General features: G+C 54.1%; 3 protein-coding genes across 3 annotated transcripts in view; 2 read left to right on the top strand and 1 right to left on the bottom strand.

Annotated features, from left to right (window-relative positions):
* The first annotated feature begins 7,545 nt into the window (after positions 1–7,545).
* On the top strand, positions 7,546–13,526 carry SYS1 (SYS1 golgi trafficking protein). The gene is made up of 4 exons (XM_056121790.1): positions 7,546–7,738; positions 7,907–8,093; positions 11,089–11,156; positions 12,433–13,526. The coding sequence occupies exons 2-4, from the start codon at positions 7,932–7,934 to the stop codon at positions 12,671–12,673; spliced, it is 471 nt and encodes a 156-aa protein (XP_055977765.1). The 5' UTR covers positions 7,546–7,738; positions 7,907–7,931; the 3' UTR covers positions 12,674–13,526.
* A 2,549-nt stretch (positions 13,527–16,075) lies between these two features.
* Positions 16,076–20,449, bottom strand: TP53TG5 (TP53 target 5). Its single transcript, XM_056121497.1, has 5 exons — positions 20,405–20,449; positions 19,996–20,070; positions 19,695–19,825; positions 16,600–17,086; positions 16,076–16,106 (listed from the first exon to the last, which is right to left on the bottom strand). Exons 1-5 carry the CDS (start codon positions 20,447–20,449, stop codon positions 16,098–16,100), a joined length of 747 nt encoding a protein of 248 aa, XP_055977472.1. The 3' UTR covers positions 16,076–16,097.
* A 427-nt stretch (positions 20,450–20,876) lies between these two features.
* DBNDD2 (dysbindin domain containing 2) overlaps positions 20,877–25,008 on the top strand; it is a 28,107-nt gene continuing 23,975 nt past the window's right edge. Inside the window, exon 1 of the mRNA XM_056121496.1 lies at positions 20,877–20,914. Within this exon, the coding sequence (XP_055977471.1) occupies positions 20,877–20,914 (38 nt within the window). The remainder of the gene's footprint in view (positions 20,915–25,008) is intronic.

Here is a 25,008-nt window from a genome sequence, read left to right as displayed (position 1 = left end):
TGAGTTCCTTCTCTCTGGAATGTTCTTCCCAGCTATGCAGTTGGCTCTGACCTTCAATTCAAACGTTGCTAAAAGGCGGACCTTCAGGCAGCTGTTTGCCACCTGAAGTAGGTTTTACGCTGTTCCTCTCTTTCTCTGGCCCCCACATGCCGAGACTTCTTTCAGGCCCGAAAGGAGAGCACAGCGGTTTCAGAGGCCTCACTGTTGGCTGTTCAAGCTGACATGTCCGTTGACTTGTTTATTGAATGTCTCCTCCATGAGAAAACAAAGCCAGAGTCTTTCTCCTTATTCACTTCATTTGTTTATAATCTGTAGCACCCAACCCCGTTCCTGACACACAGGAAACGCTCCAGGATACTTATCAAGTGAATGATTGATGGAGTGAATGAATGATAAAAAAAAAAAAGGAAGGTGAAGAAAAAGGTTTTGCTTCTGAAAATAAAGTCCTGAGTCTTTCCAGGTAAGAACAAGGAAAATTTACCTAATTCCTTCCTTCCTTCCTTCCTTCCTTCCTTCCTTCCTTCCTTCCTTCCTTCCCCCTTCCTTCCTTCCTTCCTTCCTTCCTTCCTTCCTTCCCCCTTCCTTCCTTCCTTCCTTCCTTCCTTCCTTCCTTCCTTCCCCCTTCCTTCCTTCCTTCCTTCCTTCCTTCCTTCCTTCCTTCCTTCCTTCACCCTTCCTTCCTTCCTTCCTTCCTTCACCCTTCCTTCCTTCCTTCCTTCCTTCCTTCCTTCCTTCCTTTCCCCTTCCTTCCTTCCTTCCTTCCTTCCTTCCCTCCTTCCTTCACTCCTTCCCTCCTTCCTTCCCTCCTTCCCCCTTCCTCCCCTCCTTTCCCCTTCCTTCCTTCCTTCCTTCCTTCCTTCCTTCCTTCCTTCCTTCCTTCCCCCTTCCTTCCTTCTTTCCTTCCTTCCCTCCTTCCTTCCCTCCTCCTTCACTCCTTCCCTCCTTCCCCCTTCCTCTCCTCCTTCCCCCTTCCTTCCTTCCTTCCCCGTTCCTTCCTTCCTTCCCTCCTTCCTTCACTCCTCCCCTCCTTCCCCCTTCCTCTCCTCCTTCCCCCTTCCTTCCTTCCTTCCTTCCTTCCTTCCTTCCCCCTTCCTTCGTTCCTTCCCCCTTCCTTCCTTCCTTCCCTCCTTCCTTCACTCCTTCCCTCCTTCCCCCTTCCTCTCCTCCTTTCCCCTTCCTTCCTTCCTTCCTTCCTTCCTTCCTTCCTTCCTTCCCCCTTCCTTCCTTCCTTCCTTCCTTCCTTCCTTCCTTCCTTCCTTCCCTCCTTCCTTCACTCCTTCCCTCCTTCCCTCTTCCTCTCCCCCTTTCCCCTTCCTTCCTCCCCTCCTTTCCTTCCTTCCTTCCTTCCTTCCTTCCCTCCTTCCTTCACTCCTTCCTTCCCTCCTCCCCCTTCCTCCCCTCCTTTCCCCTTCCTTCCTTCCTTCCTTCCTTCCTTCCTTCCCTCCCTCCCTCCCTCCCTCCCTCCCTCCCTTTCTTCCTTTTCTCTCCCATTCCTTTCTTTTTGCTTATGTTCCACACCTGGCGGTGCTCAGGAGTTACTTAAGGGATCATGCAGTGCTAGAGATCCAACCAGGCCTCCTGCATGCGAAACATAAACGCGAGCTTTCTGAGCCATCTCCCTGCTCCAAGGAATAACTTTTAGGGGAGGGGTGGGCTGAGAAAACCTGGAGAGATAGTGTGACATTTCAGAAAAATCTCACCCTTCCATCTCCTCCCTCGGTGCCTTAGACCAGGGTCACCTCTCCCTCGAGAAAGCACACCCTCTGCTTGGGGGCGGAGGATCGGCCTCAGCCACCCTCCTCGGAGAGAAGGGATGCAACAACTGACGACCACCGAGCCCACAGCACAGAAAACCAGCTTCTTGCTCCCCTGCATCTTGGTCAAGAAGTGGGAGGCCATGGTTGAGAAGACCTCCTGGACGGCTAGAGCATAAGCTTCCCGTGGAAGAGTTCCAGGGTTCCAGGTTGGAGCCCAACGGCGCATGCTCTCTTGACTACCACCAGGCTGAAACTGAACCAAACCAAAAGAAGAGAGTGGTGGGGTGGGGGGTGGGAGGAGAGCTGCACGGAAAGACCAAAGCTTCGGAGTTTTCTGGATTTGGAGCATTTCAGCGCTGTGTTGAGTGTGTAGTCTCTTCCTTCGCTGAGGAGCCTGTTTTCCTCATCTGTAAAATGGGACGAATATCTGTCCCTCCTTCCCCAGAGTGATTGAGGCTCTATGGTCAGCAAGGCTAAAGTTCTATGTAATGCTGTAACACACAGGCACACACAACCCTAAACTATTTGGGGGTAACAAAGGGTTTCAGATTGGAGGAGAAAAGAATGAATAACCTCTCTCTCTGTCTCTCTGTCTCTGTCTTTGTCTCCGTCTCTCTCTCTCTCTCTCTCTCTCTCTCTCTCTCTCTCTCTCTCTCTCTCTCTCTCTCTCCCTCCAGTTTCCCTTCCCAGACAGCCACTCACTCGACTGGCCAGAGCCCAGGATGGTTGCCCAGGCAGGGGGCAAGCAGCCAATGCTAGCCTCCCATGTGGCATTTCCGAAAAGTGGACACGCCGAGTTACATAACGTGGCCTGAGATATGTGTCACCCCCAAAGTGTTTTTTTATTTATCAGACATTCCCTGAACCGGAGAGACTGAAGACAGGAAGGGGAGAGGCTGAGGGGGGGCGGGGGGAGGCGCTGGCTGACCAGGGAGGAAAGGACTCTCCCAGGCTCCCACAGACCTGAGAAAGCAGGCGTTATCACTCTCACCCCAAGGGAGGGAACAAGGAGGCTCCCTCAATATCTACCGCTATCTTGGCAGTAGGGGCTGGGGGGAACTCTGAGTCCAGCGACTTGACTAGGGAGCACATACTGGATTCTCAGGATATCCCGGGAGCGTCACTATAGTGGGTCAGCAACCCAGCCCGTTGTAGAGAAGAGGAAGCTGATCCTTCTTGTGAAGAGGAGCAAGTTGATTCAGAAGCACCGTGGAAGGGAGTTCATGAAGATGCAGCAGCCCAACAGACAGTGGAAGAGGCAGGGTTCAAATCCAAAACCTAGAGCTCTGCCTAGCGACATTTCCCAAGGGCTTGGCAGGGCAGCGGGCAAGGGGTGAGGAGCAGGGAAGTGGCCCCCCCACAGGAGTTGAAATCCAGATTCACAGTAGGGTCTCAGGGTGTGGGTGACGTCAGTGGCCCAGGGATGAAGGCACACCCGCCCCTCGGCTGGGCTCTGAGGACAGTTTGTCCCAGCCCGTGGCTATTCGTCATTCTGCCTCTGACCTAAAGTGTAAATTTTCATTCATAAGTTTGAAACAACAAATTTGGCAGTGTGGGACGGGCCCTGGGAGATCAGCTAGTGCCGTCCAAGTCCCTCGCATTACAGATGGAGAAAAAATAAACCTCTGTGGCCCAAACAAAGCGTGGACATGGCAAGGTCACAGAGCAATTTTCTGCAGCGAGAAGGAGTCTGAGGTCACCGCCGGATCATTTTGTTCTGCAGTTAACAAACGTGGCCGTGCATCTGAATGACTTGGGGGAGCTCTGCAAAAACACCCATTTCTGCACGCTTCCTCTAGAGATTCAGACTTCGCATCGCCAAAGGACCTACTGCACACTCACTTCCGCCAGTGACTCAGATGGCACAGTCGTGGGAGATTGGAGTCCAATATTCTCCTCTCAAGGTCAGGTTTGGGACAGTAAATCCCCGTATGGGACTGGCCCCTGTGGCCAGTCAGTGGGGGCCCTTGGCCCGGATTTTGTGGGCTGAACCCGAAGCTCATTCTTATTCTCCTGGCGGCCCGTGTTCACATTCTCAAACTGGGCCAAGGAGGCTGGCCGAGACTTTCTGAGTTTTTCTCCAGCTCTTGGTTTCCTTGTTGGACCCAAATTTAAACAGAAGCTGCTACCATTTTATTATATTGTATTGTATTGGCTTTTTGGGTTACCCCTGGTGACGCTCAGGGGTTCCTCCTGCCTCTGCACTCAGGAATTGCTCCTGGTGGTGCTCAGGGGACCATATGGGATGCTGGGACCCCCGGGTCGGCTGCATGCAAGGCAAACACCCTACCTGCTGTATTATCGCTCCGACCCCAGCTGCTATCATTTTAGGGGTTCGGGAAAGGTGGAAATTCAAGAGCTGGGCCCCAAAAGGGAAAAAGGAAAGTGAAATATGCTGTCATGCAGGCCTGGTGGGGGTTTTCCAGTGGCTCAGGGATGATGTCATACGCTGAGCCTTCCAACAGGTCCCTGGTTCTACTGAGGTTTCCGGTTCAGGACAGTGAGTAGGGGAGGATCTTCCTTCTGAGGGAGGAGGCAGGGTTAGGGGGAGGCTAGGGGGAGGAGGAATGAGTTCAGGAACCTGACTCCAGCAGAAGAGAGGCATTCCAGCACTGGGAAGGAAGAGGAATTAATTTAATTCCCCTGCCTTAGGGGAATTAAATCTAACCTTGCAAGCACTTTCCTGAACTTTTCCTCCACCTCTTCTTAATCCCTCACCCAGAGCTCTTGAAGGAAGTCACTGCCTTTTTTCCACCTCTCCCCACTCTACCAATTCTTTCTTTCTGTTTTGTTTTTTGGGCCACACCCTGCAATGCTCTGGGGGATTACCCCTGGCTCTGTACTCAGGAATTACTCCTGGTGGTGCTCAAGGGATCCTATAGGATACCGGAGATAGAACGCGGGTGGGCTGTGTGCAAGGCAAGTGCTCTACCCTCTATTTATGTCTCTGGCCCCTGTTTTTTTTTTTTCTTTTTCCTTCTAGAATGCCTAGAATGGCATCTTATCTGGAGTCAGATGTTTGTTTCAGAGCTCAGCTTCCTGTGAGTTCTCTGGCCTAGGTAGAGTCACATTCCCTTCTCTGAGTTTCAGGATCTTTACCTGGGAAAAGGGAGCCAAATGGCTGGAGAAATGGCCCAAGAGACCAAGGGCATGCTTTGTGTGTCGTAAGGCGGCCTGAGTTCAACTCTTGGCACTGTATGGTCTCTTGAACGCATCAAGAAGTGACCTCTGAACATAGCCAGAGAGAGAGAGAGAGGAAGGGAGGGAAGGAGGGAGAGAAGAGAGAGAGGGAGAGAGAGAGTGGGAGGGAGGGAAGGAGGGAGGGAGGGAGAAAGAGAGTGGGAGGGAGGGAGGGAGAGAGGGAGGGAGAGGGAAAGAGAGTGGGAGGGAGGGAGGGAGAGGGAGAGTGGGAGGGAGGGAGGGAGAAGGAGGGAGGGTTGGAGGGAGAGGGAGAGAAGGAGAGAGAGTGGGAGAGTGGGAGGGAGAGGGAGAGTGGGAGGGAGAGAGAGAGAGAGAGAGAGAGAGAAAGAGAGAGCGCAGGGCCTGCCTTGCATGTGACTGTCCCCAGTTTCATTCCCAGCACTGCCAGGTGTGGTGGAGTGGTCCCCCACATCCCTTACCAAATAAATAAAAGGGGGATTTTGGGGTAGGGAGATAACTCAAAGGGCTGGCATGTATGTTTGAGGTCCCAAGGTCAGTCCTGGTACCATTTAGCCTCCCCGAGTACTGTCAGAGTGGTCCCAGTACCCCACGCAGCTTTTGGGCCTGAGCAGCACTGTGTCACTGGGCTTTAGCAACAGAACCTTTGGCCTGGCCGCGAATGGCTCTGGGGTCCTCTAAGCTCTGCTTGGGTGGCAACCCCCAAATACAAGTAAATAAAAAATTGAAAGGGGGAAGAGCAAGAGAAATGATCCAAGGGTTAAGTCGTAGGCTTACATATCACTGACAGGGGTCTGAATCCTGGCATCACACATGGTACCCCGTCAGGAGTGATTCCTGATGTACCCCAAACTACCCCTCCCCAAATAAAAAATAAAAAGGGGAATCATGCCTATCTTCTTAGATTATAAAACTGGAATAAGATCACACGGGTCTTATCACAGGAGCAACTTGGGACTGGAGAAATGGCTCCACACACAGATCAAGCTTTGCAGAGGTGGCCCTGGTTCTATCCCTAGCATCGCAGCTTTCCTTAAGCATCTCTGGGATCAACTCCCAAGCACAGAGCCCGGAGTACCATCCCACAGGCACCAACAGACCAATATTACCCAGAAAAAGCCTTAATAAAGAGGAGTTATTTCCTCAGAAACACTAAATTGTGTGAGTAGTCAGTAGATTAGAGAGATTTAAATATATATTCGTTTGTTTGGGGGTCCCACTTGGCAGTGTTTAGAGGACCACCTAATGTTGATGAGTGAGCTGTGTTCCTGCGTGCAAAACATGCATTCCAGCCCCTCTAGCGATCTGCTGGACCATGAGTATATTTTTGTTTTGTTGAACGGAACTGACGAACCCAGAATGAATAAACTGGAAAGCACCGAATAAGTCTTTGGGCTTTAATGACTTCCAAACAGGAGTTGCAGCGAGCTGTTTACAGAGAATTTTCAAATGATAAGGGAAATCACATAGTCTTGATAAAGTTTCAAGTTTCTTTACTTTTGTCTGGAATTGTATCAGCCCAAGGAGATAGCACAGTTATCACTTGCTTTTCTGAAGTCAGATGGGCAGTTATGGTGGGTCTTTGATAAGTCTTTTTTTTCCTCAAATGTGGAAATAATTACTTGGAGGTTAGATTAGATGTTGGAAAACATTCATCTTGTCTAATTCCTCATTTCATCATCAGGGAAGCTGAGGTTTAAAGAAGGAGGAAGTAGCTTGCTAGTTACACTTGGTAGTAGAGTTGGCGCTGGAACCCAGGTCCTTTCCTGGAACCAGTTACTTCACTCCTTTCCACTTTAGAAAATGGGGGTGTGTGTGGAGGGGGGGAGCGGGGATCTAAACTCATTGAAATTTAAAGGCTTGTGGTCTGCAGGAGCAGGAAAAAATGATTCATGAATTAGCTGCTGGCCTTTCTCTGTTGACTCATTCAGTAAACATTTACTGACTGTCCACACAATTTGAACTCAGAAGGCAGAGAGAAAAGTGTCCTGTAGCAGGCAGCCAGGACCTGCTCCCAGGTAATTCACAACCTGTGCCCCTCCCCCCCCCAATGGATACTGCACCGTTATAAGATCCCACTCACTACTCTGGCTTTCTCATGCAGTTAGGTTGTGTCTGAGCGCAGGGGATGTTTCATACAGTGTCCAAATCGTCCAGGCTCCCCAGCGGCACAGCATCAATGCGAGGGGTTTGGAAAACCTCCTGATTTCTAATCCTGCCTGCCACACACTCTGTCCTGGGGGGGAAAAAAAAACATCTGTCCTGCTCTGGCCCCTTAATCATCGATTTAAAAACGAGAAGGGCAGCAAACTCGTGTGTGTAAGAGTTGGCGGGTCCATTTCAAATCATTTCAGACTTTAAAAGAAAACCTTGGGAATCTAGAGACCACGTGGAGTCCCCAAACATTCCTTCCCTCCTTTTCAGGGGGGGGGCCCCATCCTGGCTCTCTCCTATCGACCCTCCTTTTCCAGCATTCACCTCTAGAGGGCACTCGAGCTCCACGGCGCTCAGGACTCACTTCCGTTCGCCTTCAAGCTTCATTCTACGCAGGCGCACGCTTCGCTTCCGGGCGGAGGTGTCGCTTTCCGACGCGGCTCGGCCCGACGGCGCCTGCGCGGCTTGAGCCCCGCCCACCGCCCCCGGAAGCGCTTCCTCCTCCGCGGCCGCTCCTGCCGCTACCGCTGGCGCTGGCGCTTGGCCTCTCTAGGCCCCGGGCGGGGAGGGCGGCTCCTCCATGGTCCGGCCTGTCCGCCGGGGGTCACGGACCGGCCGCTGAGGCCAGCGTGGCTCGGGGGCGCTGCGACCCTGTCGTTCCGTCTCCGGTGAGTGATCGGGGGGCCGGGGCGGCGGCGGCGGCGGCGGCGGCGGCGCGGGCGGGGCTTCCCCTCCTCTCCGGGCGTCGCCCCCCCGCCGCGGCCCCTGCCGGCGGCCGGGTCGGCGTTGCCATGGCGACGGCCGGCGCGCTGACGTGCTGCCGTGTGTCCCCGCAGGTGCGGGGCGGGCCCGGGGGGCGGCATGGCGGGCCAGTTCCGCAGCTACGTCTGGGACCCTCTGCTGATCCTGTCGCAGATCGTCCTCATGCAGACCGTCTACTACGGCTCGCTGGGCCTGTGGCTGGCCCTGGTGGACGGGCTGGTGCGCAGCAGCCCGTCGCTGGACCAGATGTTCGATGACCAGGTAGGGCTGCCCCGTGGCGGGGGGCTTGGTGTGTGTGTGTGTGTGTGTGTGTGTGTGGTGGGGTTGCCATTGGCTTGCTTTGCAGGAGAGGGGAGGGTCCTGTCTGTCTTGGGATGTGTGTGTGTGTGTGTGTGCAGGGGCTTGGTGTGTGTGGTGTGTGTGTGTGCTTGAGTTGTGTCTGTGTGTGTGTGTGTGTCATCAGCTTGCTTTGGAGTGGGGTGGGTCTGTCCTGTCTGTCTTGGAATGTGTGTGTGTGTGTGTGTGTGTGTGTGTGTGTGTCATTGGCTTGCTTTGCAGGAGAGGGGAGGGTCTGTCCTGTCTGTCTTGGGATGTGTGTGTGTGTGTGTGTGTGTGTGTGTGTGTGTGTACAGGGGCTTGGTGTGTGTGGTGTGTGTGCTTGAGTTGTGTGTGTGTGTGTCATCGGCTTGCTTTGGAGTGGGGAGGGTCTGGCCTGTCTGTCTTGGGGTGTATGTGGGGTGTGTGTGTGTGTGTGTGTGTGTGTGTGTGTGTGTGTGTGTAGTGGGGTTGCCATCGGCTTGCTTTGCAGGAGAGGGGAGGGTCTGTCCTGTCTGTCTTGGGATGTGTGTGTGTGTGTGTGTGTGTGTACAGGGGCTTGGTGTGTGTGGTGTGTGTGTGTGCTTGAGTTGTGTCTGTGTGTGTGTGTGTGTCATCAGCTTGCTTTGGAGTGGGGAGGGTCTGTCCTGTCTGTCTTGGAATGTGTGTGTGTGTGTGTGTGCTTGAGTTGTGTGTGTGTGTATGTGTGTGTCATCGGCTTGCTTTGGAGTGGGGAGGGTCTGTCCTGTCTGTCTTGGGGAGGGTGTGCGTGTGCGTGTGTGTGTGTGTGGCTGCCATCGGCTTGCTTTGCAGGAGAGGGTCCTGTCTGTCTTGGGGTGTGTGTGTGTGTGTGTGTGTGTGTATGTGTGTGATCGACTTGCTTTGCAGGAGTGGGGAGGGTCTGTCCTGTCTGTCTTGGAATGTGTGTGTGTGTGTGTGTGTGTGCTTGAGTTGTGTGTGTGTGTATGTGTGTGTCATCGGCTTGCTTTGGAGTGGGGAGGGTCTGTCCTGTCTGTCTTGGGGAGGGTGTGCGTGTGCGTGTGTGTGTGTGTGTGTGGCTGCCATCGGCTTGCTTTGCAGGAGAGGGTCTGTCCTGTCTGTCTTGGGGTGTGTGTGTGTGTGTGTGTGTGTGTGTGTGTGTGTGATCGACTTGCTTTGCAGGAGTGGGGAGGGTCTGTCCTGTCTGTCTTGGTGTGTGTGGGGTGTGTGTGTGTGTGTGTGTGTGTGTCATCGGCTTGCTTTGCAGGAGTGGGGAGGGTCTGTCCTCTGTGTGTGTGTGTGTGTGTGTATTCGATGGGCTTGGTATGGTGTGTGTGTGTGTGTGTGTGTGTGTGTGTGTGATCGGCTTGCTTTGGAGTGGGGAGGGTCTGTCCTGTCTGTCTTGGGGTGTGTGTGTGTGTGTGTGTGTGTGTGTGTGATCGGCTTGCTTTGCAGGAGTGAGGAGGGTCTGTCCTGTCTGCTTTCAGAACCCCCCCACCCCCACCCTGGGCTGCACCGTCCGTAGCGTGCAGCGTGGACAGGTGATAGCAGCATTTGGTTCCCAGGAAAGGACCCGGAACACAGCTGCTTCTCAACGTCCCAGAGAAGCCGCGGGTTCTCTTCTCAGGGCCCCCGAGTCTCAGGTGTCGGCTTGTGAAAGGGCTTTGTTGGGGGTGGGGTGGGCAGTGGAGGAGGGGTTCATGGAAGCTGCGTGGACCCTGGTGCCAGGCAGACTTCCGCCTAAGTTCCACGTGCCAGCTGAGTAATCTGGGGCTGATGTCACCTCTGAACTTCAGTTTTCCTGCCTGTGAGAAATCAGAGCAGGGGACAGTCGGCCTCCCGGGGCCCCTGCACTTTGGATTCAGAGCCACTTGGTGTCCAGAGTAGCAGCTGTGGGGCGTGGGGGCACTTGGCCCGTTTTCCTCTTCCGGAAACGAAGCAGAATAATCCCTAGCGAAGGGTGAAGAGGGTCACAGGGTCCCGTGAGTTTGAAAGTGCTTTTGTCAAGTGGAAGGAAGCCAGAGAAGGGCTCTTTGCCGTTGAGAGGCAGCCTGGTCTGTGCTTATGATCGTGTTTTTTTTGTAGCACTCAGGTTCGTCACTTTTTTTTTTGCCTTTTGGGTCACACCTGGAATGCTCAGGAGTTACTCCTGGCACTGCACTCAGGAATTATTCCTGGTGGTGCTCAGGGAACCACATGGGATGCTGGGGATCGAACCTGCATCGGCCATGTGCAAGGCAAACACTCTACCCGCTGTGCTATCACTCCAGCCCCTGGAAGTCACTTTTCAAGAAGAGGCATTCGTAATGCTTAATGTCCACCATTGTTGCAAGGTTCTTGCAGGAAATCGTGGGTGTCACAGGCCTTTGAGAGCCCTAGGTGACAGGTGGGTGTTTGGTTTGTTCCTGCGTAAGGTGTGGCAGAAGTGACACACCTCGGGGACATGATTGTAGATCCTCTTGAGCTCCTGGGAAGGGCCCCAAAGAACCACCTCGTGCACCTGACCTGAATTCCAGACCAGGGGTTGGCCGTGTTTTTCGTCAAAAGGCAGAGATAGTGAAGGTTTTGTGCATGCCTGGCACTGCTTTACAAAAGCAGCCAGAGGCAATACTCAGGGAATGGAGTCGGGGGAGGGGGGGCTCCATAAAACCCTAATTTAGAAAAATTGGTCCTGGCCTATGAGTTAAGAGTTTGCAGCATCCCTGTTCTCAGCTTACTCTTGCTGTTTCTTTTATTGGATCACTTTGGGCAAGTGACTTGACTTCTTATTTCTCCTTTCTGGGGTGGGTGGGTGGTGCAGGGAGGGCTCCGCTTAGGGGTGCCTGTGCGAGCTTTTCTGCGCCTGAAGGGAGGAGCTGTCTCGGCGCTCTGGCTTGTGTCTGAGGAGACTCGGGGGTCCTGGAGTTCCGGGCCTTGTCAAGGCACTTCCCCAGTGCATCCCCCTCTGTGATGTCCCCCACAGATCCTGGGCTTCTCCACGCCCCCCGGCCGCCTCTCCATGATGTCGTTCGTCCTCAACGCCCTGACCTGGTGAGTATCACTAGTTCTGCTGTCTTTGCACTGAACTTGACTTCTGAAACGTAAACTCGAGACAGGCTCTGTCTGGCACTTGTTCTGAGACATCGAGGGTGGCAGTGGCTAATCCGGGGGCGGGGTCCGTCAGAGGCCTCTGTCTGTGAATGTTTTTGACTTTGCCGGAAAATTTTATACCCCGCCATGCACGTGCTCTGGGGGACGCTTCCAGCCCCTGCTTTGCACCGGGACTTGGGAATATGGGCTTGTGTTCATGCTCCATGTTTCTACTGGCCAAATTATTACCTGTTCTCCAGGCCCTAGGCTCTTTGGATGAGCACTGAGGCCTTTGGGTGACATTGAGGGGCGCTTTCAATCCCGCTGGGCTCCAAGAGACGGTATCGCATGGTGAGAAGAGCTTGGGCTCTGGGGACCGACTCACTGGCTTTACTCGTTGTCCAGGCCTATTTCCTCATAGTAAAATGAGGCTAATGGTGTTCCTCACCTCCTGGGGGTACAGGCATTAACACACAGGATGTCCTTAGGACAGTGCTTGTGTGTTAACCATTCCTGCCTTGGTCCCTGAAGACCAGGGACCAACTTGAACCTCATTTTGTCTCCCACCGAGAGATGTAAGCATTGCTTGATACTTAAAAATCATTTTTCACTTAATTGCAAATGAGAATGTCCTTTTTTAAAAAAAAACATTTTATATATTTATTTAGACTTGTTGGGTCATATCTTGCAATGCTCAGGGTTACTCTTGACTCAGCACTCTGGGATCACTCCTGGTGTTGCACGGGGACCGTGTGGGATGCCGGTGATTGAACCCAGGTTGGCCGCATGCAAGGCATACACCCTCCCCGCTGTACTATCCCATTCCATCCCAGAGGATATCTGATATTTTAAAAAAAAAAATAGGTTTCTGGCTTCTCCTGAAAATGGGAAGAGCAGCTGATTTTAGGCCAGCGTCCTAAAAGCAGCCAGAGTGATGGTTTGCACAGATGCAAGTAACTCCTGGCTTGGCTCTAAGTGGCCTGGGTATGTGTCAGGGTGTCACCGTCCCCCTCCAAACCTAGACACTTTCCAGTTGTCCCCAAGCTTCTACTTTGTTTTCCTTTCCAGCAGGACTCTGCCAGAGTCCTCTCTGCGTCTGGTTTTTGTCACCCTTTGCTTAACATTTCTCATGCTTCTGATCACTGTGGTCATTCAAAATAGTCCCCCCCTTAATAAAACCAGTCTGTCTAAGGCCAGGACAACCCAGTGACAACTCACTGCTGTCCTCTCCCCACAGCGCCCTGGGCTTGCTGTACTTCATCCGGCGAGGGAAGCAGTGCCTGGATTTCACTGTCACTGTGCACTTCTTCCATCTCCTGGGCTGCTGGTTCTACAGCTCCCGCTTCCCCTCGGCGCTCACCTGGTGGCTGGTGCAGGCCGTGTGCATCTCGCTCATGGCCGTGATCGGGGAGTACCTGTGCATGCGGACGGAGCTCAAGGAGATCCCCCTCAACTCGGCCCCCAAGTCCAATGTCTAGAATCGGGTCCCGTGGACGCCCTGCGGGGGCGCCAGGCTACTCAGACTCTGCACCGGAGCCCGTGGGTGTGGGAGACGGCGGTGAGAGTCCCTGAAGAAGGCAGCTCGCTGGAGCCGGATCACGGCTGCGAGGACGCCCCGTCTGCCCACGCCTCCGTGTCCGCGTGGGAGTCAGCACAGGGATCTCCGTTGGGGGAGGAACAGGACCCCAATCGTGTCGCTCTGGGGCCGCCATAGACCTGTCCACCAGCCTGTTAGTTTTTAAAAGCGGGGAGAAAAAAATCAAGGATATTTGATTGGCCAAACCTCCCTCCCTGGGACCGCTGTTCGCCGGGCTGTGTTGCCGGAGCGCAGCCGCTCTGTATGGAGAAACGCCTCGTTTCTGGAGTCAGAGCCTCAGGAGGAGATGGAGGTCCCAAGCCCTGGCTGATGTGAGGGAGAGCACGGCAGAGGGAGGAGCCAAAGGGAGGAGCCTGCACAAGGAAACACGCCCCCCCAGCTCTGCCTGTGGCTCTGTGCCCTCACCTCTGAGCCCGGCCAGCCTCCAGCTTTCAGGGCCCCGGAGCAGGACCCCGGGACTGCTCCTTGCCTGCCCTGGTGATGAGTCCCTGCCCGTGCTCCAGAAACGGCCTGGCAGCCCACGCCTCGCCCGCTGGACCTCCTCGCGGGTCCTCGTTTCTTTTTCCTGCCTTACTCGGGACTCTGCAGTGGGCCAGACCCGCCCTCCCGGCTCGGGCTGTGCCATTGTCCCAGGGAGCTGGGACCGTGCCGCTGAGATTGTGTCCTGGGGGCGGCCTTGGGTATCCTCTGTGAGGGGCTTGTCCTTCCCGTGTACATAAACGCAGTATTTTCCACGGTGCTGTCTATGCTTCCTTTGTAGTGTACGGGTGGGGCCGTGGGTGGTCGCAGCGGAGTAAAGCTGGATTCCCAGGCCGCCTTCCCCAGCCCCCGGAGGGTTCCTCTCTCCAGAAAACGTCTCTGTGTCCCATCCGCTCTAGCTGCTTCGCAGGCCTTGGTGAACTGCTTGGCCCAGTTCCTTCCTCGTTTCCTGCGGCCTCTGCAGGGGCCCACTGGACACTGGCTCAGAGCAGAGTGGGCATGGGAACCATCCCCCGAGCTCTTCAGTTCCCAGGAGCCCGCCCAGCTTTCCGCTTGAGGATAACGGGCCAAGAGGGGAGTCTGCCCGCTCCCCAGGAAGCCTAGCTTGCAGAGGCGGGGATGCACCAGGGTGAGACACCTTGGGAACCTGGGAACCGGAGGGACACAGCTAGCCACCTGGATGCCAGTCTTGACCGCCGGGCCCAGGAGGTGGCCCCAGCTGTGCTACCATGCCTGGCTCTCGGGTTCCTGTCTCCTGCTGCGTACTGCTGGCTGCGTGTGCCCTGTGGGAGGAGGCCTGCTGCGTGAATGGTCCTGGTTGGTGCCTATTGTGCTGTCATCTGAAATGACACATTTCTCCCTGATGGGTGTTGATTGGATTTGGGGAAAGCAGCCCAAAAGGGAGCTCCCCCCCCCCTTTTTTTATTGGACTGAGGTTTTGAAGGACTGGAGTATGGGGCCCACTGAGATTTTTGCAGCCTGTAAAGGAGCAGTTAAAGCAGAGTCCAGAGGTGGGGCCCAGAGAGCCCTGGGTAATGTCAGGGACGTGGGACACTAATAATCAGTAGCCTCTATTGAGCACCTTGAAGGTCCCAGCAGGGAACCCAGGGCCGGGCACTACTCAGAGCTGGAGCACTTGCCTTGCATATGTGGGGCCCTGGCTTGACCCTCCCTGCCCTGCAAACACAATGTGCCCCTCTGGAGTAGGGAATAGCATCTGCTGCTCACAGGCGGTGCCCTTGGTTACATGACAGGAGCTGCCAAAGCCAGCCCGTGGGTGCTGGCAGTGACATCGATAAACTGGAAATTTACCAGTAAAGGACCTGGGCCGCCTTCTGACTGATCGGTCCCGTCATCACTTCTCATCCTATCAAGGACCTTTGGCACTAAGGATGGGTGGGAGAGGTATACAGGGGTCAGGAGTGCTCCTTGCACGTGGCTGGGGCTCCTCACACCCTGTCCCCCTCGAATCACTGGGTACAGCCTGGAGGCCCCAAGAACCACCAGGAGTAGCTTGGATGATTTCTGGTGTCACAGTGCCCATGTGGCACCCCATCCTTGGTCATTTGCATTGAACCACTGATTACTTGGCCAGGAAACTGCCAGGAGGAGCCCTTGAGCACTGCTTGGGATCCTCCTCCCCAATACTAAGGACTTTATTTTTTTCCTCCTTTTTGGGCCAGTCCCGGTGATGCTCAGGGGATACTCCTGGCTCTGCCCTCAGGAAGGAATCTCTCCTGGCGGTGCTTGGGGGACCATATGGGATGCCAGGGATCGAACCCAGTTTGGCCATGTACAAGGCAAACGCCCTATCTATACTGCTGTACTCTCTCTCCAACCCCAGGACTTTTAATCCTTTATAAACATCACTAGACATTTATGTTTTTAATTTTGGGGTCACACACAGCGATGCTCAAGGCTTACTACTCCTGGGTCTGCACTCAGAGATCACTCCTGGCGTGCTCAGGGGGCTGTATCAGTTGAACCCGGGTAGGCCGTTTGCAAGGCAAGCACCCCATCCTGTATGATGGTCTCGGCCCCCAAACCCGACTAGGTTTTTGAGACTGTTTGCAGTGCCGTGGTGGATGATAAAGGGAAACGAGTGGCTCCTCCCGACCATGGAGCTGGCAGAGCTTGGCTTTTTGGGGCACTGAAGTCTGAGCCTCTGTTCATCCCACCTCCTACCTCAGCCGGAGTGTTCGGAGAGGGAAGGGGATGAACGCAGTTGTGCAAGGAAACCAGGGTCCTGGAGGACAGGAAGGGGTGCCAGGCCCGGGGGAGGAGCTAAGTTCAGGGGAGCCCTTTCTATTGTCTCCCCCTGCCCCCCCAATCCTAGGCACCCCAGCCCTGCCCTGGCTCATTCCAGGAGGGCCTGCCTCCAGGGGAGAAGGAAGAATCACTGTCCCCCAGCAGAGAGCGTCAGGGCTTCCTGGGCCACACGCTCAATAGATGTCCCAGGACCTGCTGGAGTGGGGCGAGGGGGACCAGGGCTGCAATGCGGGGGAAACTCCGTCGCAGACCCCAGCTGCCTCCCTGTGACCTCACAGAGCGCCCGCGGTGGTGTTGGACAGGTGGGCGCAGGGGGGCTGGGAATGCAGGCGCAGGGTGCAAGAAGTCCCCTATGGTTAAAAAAAAGTTCCCTATGAGACGGAGGGGGGGCGGGGGTCGGCGTCCCAGACAGACAGGGCAGAGCCGGCCGTCGCGTCATCCGTGCCCTATTTATTCATCTGCAGTCTTGCGAACATTCGCTCCCTTCCTTCCCTCCCGTTCCGCCGCCGGCAGAATCCGCATCCGCCCCGCGCTGCGCTCGCTGCGGGTCCTCGGGCTCACGCCACCTGCGAGCAGACACCGCGGGGTCGGGCTGCAGCTCTGGAAGCCGCCGCCAGGGGGCGCCGGGCCCCGCGCGCCGCCGCCGCCGAACGGGTGTGGGAGGTTCGGTCCACTCGGGGAGACCCGTCCCTTCCCGTGGCATCCGCGGACCCGGCTCCCTTCCTGCCTTGGGACTTCAGATGCCTCCTTGGAGGGTCTGGAGTGTTTTTTTTCCCTCTATCCTTTCCTCTCCCCCCACCCCGACGTTTGTTCCGAATAAAATCTTACAGCAAACAAAGGAAAACGGGTCCATCCCCGGGCTCTGGGATGCTCAGAACCCGCCTTGTCCCACCCCCCCCCCACCCCCCCCACCCCCGCCCCGCGACACATTTGCAAGCCCCTCGACTTGCTTTCTCGCACCACTGCCTGTCAGGGGTGCCCCGGCCGAAGCCCGACCCTTGCGCCCAGCACTGCCAGCCCCCAGCGCCCTGACTTGGCTGGCCAGTGGCCCTGTCCTACCCTGGGTGGACGGTACACTCGCAGCTTAAAGGAGCAGGAGCGGGTGCAGCAGCGGTTGATCCAGCGCCACTGGGAGGGCCTGCACAGCACCCGCGGCCTGGGCACGAGGATCCGCGTGGGCAGCCCCTCAAACCACAGCGACTGGCTCTCCACGACCCCTAGGGCCGTTCTGTGATGCAGGGTCTTCAGGGAGACAATGGGGGGCTCCCTGGTGGGAAGTCGCCCCATGGGACCTCCACCGGGCCAGGCAGTCCCGCTCGGGCCCTGCAAGGCCTCTGGGTCATTGGGTTCCACCTGCTCTAGCAGCTTCGCTACTCCAGGCCACTTGGTCTTGATCTCCCTCGCCCTCAGCGTGGGCACCGACTTCTCGCCCTCTACAGGCTCTTCTTTGGTCTCGATGTTCTCCGGCTTCTGTCTGCTCTGGGAGTTCCCAGCCTTCTGGAGCTCCTGGTCGTACTGTTTTACCATCTTGCAGAGCTTAGTATTCCTGGCAGGGAGAGAAATGGCCATTAGCAGAGCAAGCCTGGTCTAGACGGGCACACTCCCCTCCCCCCACCACACACACACACACAACCCTTGTCCCCTGCCCCCGTTCCTTCCTTCTGTTGGGTGCTGGGACTGCATCCAACAGTGCTCAGGGCTTACTCCTAGCTCTGTGCTCAGGGGTCACTCTTGGCAGTGCTCGGGTGCTCGGGGGACTGGATGCCAGACCAGGGATTGACTACAGGGTGGCTACATGCAAGACAAACACTTTTCCCCGACGGTGTTCTCCCTCTAGCTCCGCCATGCCGTGCCTGTCTTCTTAAACTGGGGCATTGTAAACAAATGTGGGTATGGGGGAGGGGAAGTCTGCAAACAATCTGACAATAGTAAAAGATTTTTAAACCTGTAATAGCCAGAAATCAATTTGAAGTAGACACCGATGTGCATGTTTCCACCAGTGTTTCTTGGATGGCAGACGGGGTAATGAGTGGGAAAAAAGTGAAGAAGCTTGGCCCTAGCTTACCCCTGGCAGCTTCTAAAGGCCACCCAGAGGTGCCTGGTCGGAAACTGTGGCAGAGACAGGCCAAAGTGGAGACCTCAGAGCCAACCCCCATTGGTCATTGGATTAGGGTTCCGTGTGTCTGGACTTTGGGGTATGGGCGAACGAATTTCCTGTCCTTGGAGTGCACCCCAAGTCACTCTAGGATTCTGGAGCAATAGCGCAAGAGCTCCCCTTCCAGCTCAGTGGGGCAGGGTGCCTCTGGGCAGCATCGCACCTGGGATGGGCACCGTATTTGAAGAGAGGGCCCCCTGCTTCTTGGTTTTGTCTTGTTTTTCTGCGTTTGGGACTATATCTGTCAATGCTCGGGTGACTCCTGGCTCTGAGCTCAGGAGTTACTGCTGGTGTTTGCTCCGGGGACTCAGATGAGTTGCCAGGGATTGAACCCGAGTGGGCCAAGTGCAAGGCAACAGTCCTACCTGCTATACGATCTCTCCAGCCCTCAAGGATGGAGAGATTTGGTGCCCTTCCTCCCCCGTGATTCTGAGGCATCTGACTTGGTGGTCCCTGCTTGCCTGCCTGGGGGCAGCCAGTGCAGGACCCCAAAGAGTGTGTGTGGTGGATTGGCGCCCCCTGCAGCATGGTGCCAGCACTGCAGCTGAGTGTCTGTGGAGCGGGCGGTCACTGGCTCTGGTGGTGAGTGGCCCTCACCCTCACAACAGCCCTGCAAGGGAGACACTACGGAGTGCAGAGACTTTTCAGAGAGACCATCTGGCTTCCAGTGGTGCTTCACAAACATCTGGTCGGAGCCAAGACGTTTAACCTCTTTGAATCTTAATTTCCTCATGTGTAAAATTGGGATGATTGGGCCAGAGAGATGGTACTGCAGATAAGGCACTTGCCTGGCATGCAGCAGACCCACATCTGATGCTCGGCATTGTGACACCTGAACTCAGAGGCAGGAATAGACCCTGATCACAGCTGGATGGGACCCCAAAACAATTTTTAAAAATGGCATCATTTTCTTTTTTTCTCTCTCTTTTTTTTTGGGGGGGGGGTCATACCCGGCGATGCACAGAGGTTACTACTCCTGGCTCTGCACTCAGGAATCACTCCTGGCGGTGCTCAGGGGGCCATATGGGATGCTGGGAATCGAACCCGGGTCGACCGCATGCAAGGCAAATGCCCTACCCACTGTGCTATCGCTCCAGCCCCAAAAATGGCATCATTTTCACTGGTGGTGGTGGGGGAGGTGGGGTGGGTCACGCCCGGCGATATTCAGCGCTTACTCCTGGCTCTGGACTCAGAAATTTCTCCTGGCAGTTCTCTGGGAACCATATGGGATGCTGGGGATCAAATCTGAGTCGGCCAAATGCAAGGCAAATGCTCTACCCGCTGTACTATCTCTCTCACCCCTTGGCATCATTTTCATATAGGAAATGGAAAAAAAATGAAATGAAATGAAAATGAAAAAAGAAGGAAAAAAAGAAAAGAGAAAATAAAAAGAAAATAGAATTGGTTGGATGGGGACATGCTTATCAAGTACTTTAGCATGTGCCCAGCAGATATGAGCATCCCTGCTATTCCTGTGGGGTCTATGGGGAAACAGTCTCGGAAGGAATTACAAGTCTGCAGGAGAGTATCAGGGACCTTTTGTGTTGGCGTGATATACGAGTGGGCCCTCTTGTGCCCTTGTCCCGGGTGGCCAAAACCGCTGCTCCTTTATCAGGAGAAATGGCACCAAATCCAAGCTGGCCATGTATCAGCTCAGTTCCCTGGGCCACACCCTTTCCCTCTCTGAGGCCTCCCTCAGTAACTGGGGGCTGAGAGGCCCCTTTCCCGAATCTGTGAGTGGGTTCATCTAAATGCCTTGGCAGGGGCCAGAGCGATAGTACAGCAGGGAGGACGTTTGCCTTGCACGTGATCGACCCAGGTTCAATCCCTGGCATCCCATATGGTCCCCCAAGCAGTATCAGGAGCAATTCCTGAGTGCAGAGCCAGGAGTAACCCCTGTACATCACCAGGTGTGACCCTAAAAAGAAAAAAAAATCTAAATGCCTTGGCAGGTTCTGTTTCTAGTAACTGTCAACTATTGGCCGCTTGGCAAGCTCACCGAGGGGATGTCCGGAGGACCCTTGGAACTCTGAGCAGTGACTTCCAACAGGCTTTGGCCAGGTTATACAGTTCTTGAATCCGGTGGTTGGGGCTCTTGAGTATCTTCAAGAGTGACAAGTTTTTTAACACCTGTCAGGATGGAGACACCGGGAAAACACAGACGGTTCCGATTTGTTGCGCGCTCAGCCTCCCACTTTTCACCCCGACAGGGACTCAGCACAGAGCTGGGCCTGGTGTCTGCTTGGGTCCCTCAGCCAGCTGGGGGCTCTCCCAGGTGGCCACCGACTTGGGCATCTCACCACTTTAAGACGGTTTCGCTTGATTGTTTTTCTGACAGGCTGCTGTATCTTGCTCTGGAATGCCTTGTCTTGCATCTGAGAGCGGGGGCGGAGGAAGAGAGAGAGACAGAGAGAGACAGAGACACAGAGACAGAGAGACAGAGACAGAGAGTCAGAGAGAGCCAGAGACAGAGAGGGGTTGCAACACAGGCGGAATGTCCCACAACGCCTCTGTTTTCCCTCTCCGTTTGGCATGCGGGCCAGCCCTAGAGGGAGAGTTTGGTCATCTTGCCCGAGGGGGCAGGAATGAGAAGACCTTTCTAGACTCTCCTGATCGCCCTTCACCCTTCACCGTCTCTCCCTGCCACGCTGCCCGGGCACAGCCCGGTCCTTTTTCGAGTTCCCCTCCAGGTCCAGGCTCAAGTCCCACCTTGGCAACCCCTCCATGCCTGAGCCTCTTTGCGGAGTGACTCATGCTGGGGGATCGGGGTCTCAAAACAGATGGAGCAAGGCTCGGACCTGCTGCTGCCTGTGCCCTGCCCCTGCCGCCCAGTCAGCAGTGCTCAGACTGAGGAGCAGCTGGTGTGTGCGGGAGCCCCCAGACAGGGGCGCTGTGACATCACTGTGACAGAGCAGGGCTGGGTCTCCAGGGAGGGTGAGTGGCAGAGGTGGAGGAAACACACCCCTCTGTGGAGTGGCCTCGCGCATCGGAGCCAAAGCAGCCTGGACGGTCACACTTCTCTGTGAGGTAAAAGGAGCATCCCATCTTTGCTTTTGTGAGCAGGATGGTCTGTCATTTGCTGAAGGTCACACATGCTGAGGAAGGGCAGGGTGCTGGGAGCCTCGGGTCTGAAGTTCACTGCAGAATCGGGGGCTCCCATACCATTTTCTTCCATTCACTGATGTTGCCGGGGCTGACCGGGGACCTGCTACCTCTCAGGTACTGTTCTAAGCCTGGCAGGAAATATCTGCAGGGAGATCCCACTGCACTGGACAGGAAGCAAACTCTATGTGTGCGCAGAAATATTTACCCATGGACTCTCTGAAATGTAGCACTGTAGCACTGTCCTCTTTTTGTTCATTGATTTGCTCAAGCGAGCACCAGTAACGTCTCACAACAAATTGTGAGACTTGTTGTTACTGTTTTTGGCGGAGGAATCGAACCCAGTTTGGCCATGTTGGCCGTAGTGGAGATATACAGAGAAGCACATGTATATATCTTACTGCAAACAAAGGAAAACGGGTCCATCCCCGGGCTCTGGGATGCTCAGAACCCGCCTTGTCTCCCTGCAACACATTTGCAAGCCCTTCAGTTTGCTTTCTTGAACCATTGCCTCTCGGGGGTGTCCCGGGCCGAAGCCCGACCCTTGCTCCCATCACTGCCAGCCCCTAGCGACCTGACTTGGCTGGCCAGTGGCCCTGTCCCACACTGTAGCAGTGTAGCACTGTCCTCCTGTTGTTCATCGATTTGCTCGAGTGGGCACCAGTAACATCTCACAACAAATTGTGAGACTTGTTGTTTCTGTTTTTGGCATATTGAATACATCACAGGGAGCTTGCCAGGCTTTGCCGTGCGGGTGAGATACTCTTGGTAGCTTGTCGGGCTCTCCAAGAGGGGCGGAGGAATCGAACCCAGTTCAGCCATGTCGGCCGTAGTGGAGATATGTACATGTGCTTCTCTGTATGTTTATTTTAAAATTTATCAGTAGTGGCCAGGAATGCAGCCCAGAGGTAAAACACTTGCCCCGTACATGTGAGGTCCTGAGTTCCATCTCTGCCATGGCCAAAGAAAAAAAAAGGGGGGGGGGAGAGGAAAAAAACAATTTACTCATAGAAATCCAAAAGAATTCCCTATAGCCAGTTTATTCATTTTTTTTTCTTTTTGGGTCACACTTGGCAATGCACAGGGGTTACTCCTGGCTCATGCACTCAGGAATTACTCCTGGTGGTACTCGGGGAACTATATGGGATGCTGGGAATCGAACCCGGGTTGGCCGTGTGCAAGGCAAATGCCCTCCCTGCTGTGCTATCACTCCGGCCCCTTTATTCTTATTTTGACTAGTTCCTGTATGCAGAATTAGCTTGTGGTGGTGATGGACAAACAAGTGTAGTAGGAGCTGAATTCTGATGTTCTTATTGATGCTAAAGAGGAAGAACAAAAATAAAGATGAGAAAGAACAAATACTCTGGAATTCTCTCATTTATCAGTGACATGGCTGGCCGATTTGCTGTGCTGAATATATTTTCCGGGGCCGAGATCTCCAAGCCTACTTGGATTGGGGCCGAGCATCCTCCACCCAGATCCTCCAAATTCCAGTAGGCAGGGGTCACACCCACCAACTGGCCCCCTGGCGCCCGTGTAATCCCATCAACGGCCAAGACTCAGAGACTATGAAAACCAGCTCCCGGAACTGCGCGGCCGCAAATGCCGTGTGACATCTTATTATGACATCTTATTATCTCATTCCTACTTTGGACAAACTGGCAGGCTACCGAATGTAGCCTGCCCACACGGCAGAGTCTGGCAAACTCCCTGTGGCGTACCCAATATGCCAAATACCAGTAACAATGATGGGTCTCATTCTCCTAAAGAGCCTTGAATATAATCTCAGGGCTAGGATGAAAGAGACGTTACTGGGGCCTGCTCGAGGCAATCGACGAATTTGTGATTTTGTGTGTATATGTGTGTTGCTACCTATTGTATAAGAGCTGAAGACAGGATTCACGTTTATGCTTAACCTGCGTTCTTGACACTTCCTCCATTCCTTTCTCTTGGGAGTAGAGAGTAGTTAAGGCCACACTCAGGGGTGATCAAGTTTTCCTTTGGCTCCTTTGACTCTGTGCTCAGCGATCACTCCTGGTGATGCTTGGAGGACGCTGTGTGGACTGGGATCGAAACTGGGGTCAACCACATGCAAGGCTAGCACCTGAACCCCTGGACTGTCCCTCTGGCATCCATTATTTCACCACGGTGGACAAACTTTAGTAAACAGCCACAGAACAAATAGGTTAGACTGCAGGCCACACAGTTGCAACCACTTTACTGTCTTTATGAAGGCAGCTTAAATAATATGCAAATGAGTGGGCACAATTAAGTGCCCGTAAAACTTTATTTATGAAATAAGTTGATAGGCTGGAATTTTAGCCTCTGACTAGGTCCTTCCTGCCCTAGACAGATGCTTCTCAGCCTTCTGTCCTACTGATTGACCCCCTAGTCTTGTTCTGAAATACCCACCCCCACCATTGTTGTGGTTTTTACCTGGCCCCTGAGATCAAATGGCCACCGAGGTTGTTTGGTCTAAAAATAACTGGTTGAGGGCCTGGGGCCTGGGAGATAGTGCAAAGGCTGAATCACAAGTGACAGATGAGACAGAGCCTGGATGAGACCCTGGAGTTCCTCTTTTGGCACCAGGAAGCCTTCCCCTCCCTATTTAGAATTGGATTATTTTTTATAGTAAGCATAGAAAGTTGTTCTTTTTTATTTATTTATTTATTTATTTATTTTTTGGGGGGGTCACACCCGGCGATACATAGGGGTTACTCCTGGTTCTGCACTCAGGAGTTGCTCCTGGCGGTGCTCAGGAGACCCTATGGGATGCTGGGAATTGAACCCAGGTCTGCTGCGTGCCAGGCAAATGCCCTTGTTCTCTGTGCTATCGCTGTAGCCCCTATTATTTTTTCTTTTGTTTTGTTTTTGTCTTTGGGTCACACCCGGCAATGCTCAGGGGTTACTCCTGGCTCTGTGCTCAGCAATCACTCCTGAAGGTATTTGGAGGACCATATGGGATGTTGGAGATCGAGCCCAGGTCGGCTGCATGTGAGGCAAATGCCCTCTCCGCTGTCCTATCGCTCTGGTCCCAGATGTTAAAGAGTTTTGGGGGAGGTGTTTGGGCTGTACCTGGTGGTGTTCAGGGGTCTGTGTAGTGCCAGGAATCAAACCTGTACTACTATCTCAGCCTTGAGATTTTTACTCAGCATAATGCTAGTGAGATGATGGGTGATTGCATGTATCAATGATTCTTTTACAAGCTTTAAAAGAAAATAACTGTAGATTCACAGAAATCTATTCTTTTTTTTTTTCTTTTTGGGTCACACCCGGCAATGCACAGGGGTCACTCCTGACTCTGCGCTCAGGAATTACCCCTGGTGGTGCTCAGGGGACCATATGGGATGCTGGGAATTGAACCCCGGTCGGCCGCGTGCAAGGCAAACGCCCTACCTGCTGTGCTATCGCTCCAGCCCCACAAAAATCTATTCTTAAAAACCCACATGGGGGAGATGGAGAGATAGCCCAGGGGATAAGGTTTTGTCTTGCCTCCCTCCCAACCCTGCTGGATCCCGACACCACATATGGTTCCAGGAGCACCGCCAGGGATCACACTTAAGCACAGAGTTAGGAATAGCCCTTGAGCGCTTCCAGGTGTGGCCCAAACACCTTCCTGCCAAACAAAGCAAAAGAAAGCAAAAGAAAACAAAAATGGATGAGCAAACAAGAACAAAAACCTCCACAGAGTTCCCTTCACGGGGTTCCCCAGTAACATTCTACTTGGCTACAGAGCAATAGCAAAAGCATGTGCCAATCCCTGGAGCCATCAGAATCAACAGACCAAACTATCCCTAAGGCTCCTCCTCGCTTTCCATAACCACATCTACCTCTCCTTCCTCCTGGCCCTAGTCCTGGCAATTTAAGCTAACCGCACCAAAGGTTTGACTTTTATTAGAAGCTTGCCAGTTTTATTGATTATGCCAGAGAACAAGCTTTGGGAGCAGGGATGTGGTTCAAGGGGCAAAGCACATGCCAGGGTTCCATCCCTGGCACCTCTGTCACTCCGGCATCCCATATGGCCCCCCGAGTACCACCAGGAGTGATTGCTGAGCACAGAGCCAGGAGTAACCCCTGAGCATTGCCGGGTGCGACCAAAGACAAAAACAAAACAAACAAAACACAAAAAACAAAAACAAAAAACACAGTGCCCCTGCCACTACCATAAAAAAAGAAAGTATTTGTCTCTTTGCTTTTTTTCTCTACTGTTC

This window comes from Sorex fumeus, unplaced genomic scaffold (genome assembly GCF_029834395.1).
Source record: "Sorex fumeus unplaced genomic scaffold, SorFum_2.1 ptg000044l, whole genome shotgun sequence".
NCBI lineage: Eukaryota > Metazoa > Chordata > Mammalia > Eulipotyphla > Soricidae > Sorex > Sorex fumeus.
The sequence above is the reverse complement of the archived record's forward strand: the minus strand, read 5'-3'. Positions and strand labels throughout refer to the sequence as shown.

Coding starts and splice junctions, on each gene's coding strand:
- SYS1 (XM_056121790.1), top strand. CDS start 7,932: ATGGCGGGCCAGTTCCGCAGCTACGTCTGGGACCCTCTGCTGATCCTG. Junction 8,094..11,088: donor ACCAGATGTTCGATGACCAG/GTAGGGCTGCCC, acceptor TGTCCCCCACAG/ATCCTGGGCTTCTCCACGCC. Junction 11,157..12,432: donor GTCCTCAACGCCCTGACCTG/GTGAGTATCACT, acceptor CTCTCCCCACAG/CGCCCTGGGCTTGCTGTACT.
- TP53TG5 (XM_056121497.1), bottom strand. CDS start 20,449: ATGAGTCACTCCGCAAAGAGGCTCAGGCATGGAGGGGTTGCCAAG. Junction 20,071..20,404: donor GGCATGGAGGGGTTGCCAAG/GTGGGACTTGAG, acceptor CCCCGCTCTCAG/ATGCAAGACAAGGCATTCCA. Junction 19,826..19,995: donor AGCGAAACCGTCTTAAAGTG/GTGAGATGCCCA, acceptor CCATCCTGACAG/GTGTTAAAAAACTTGTCACT.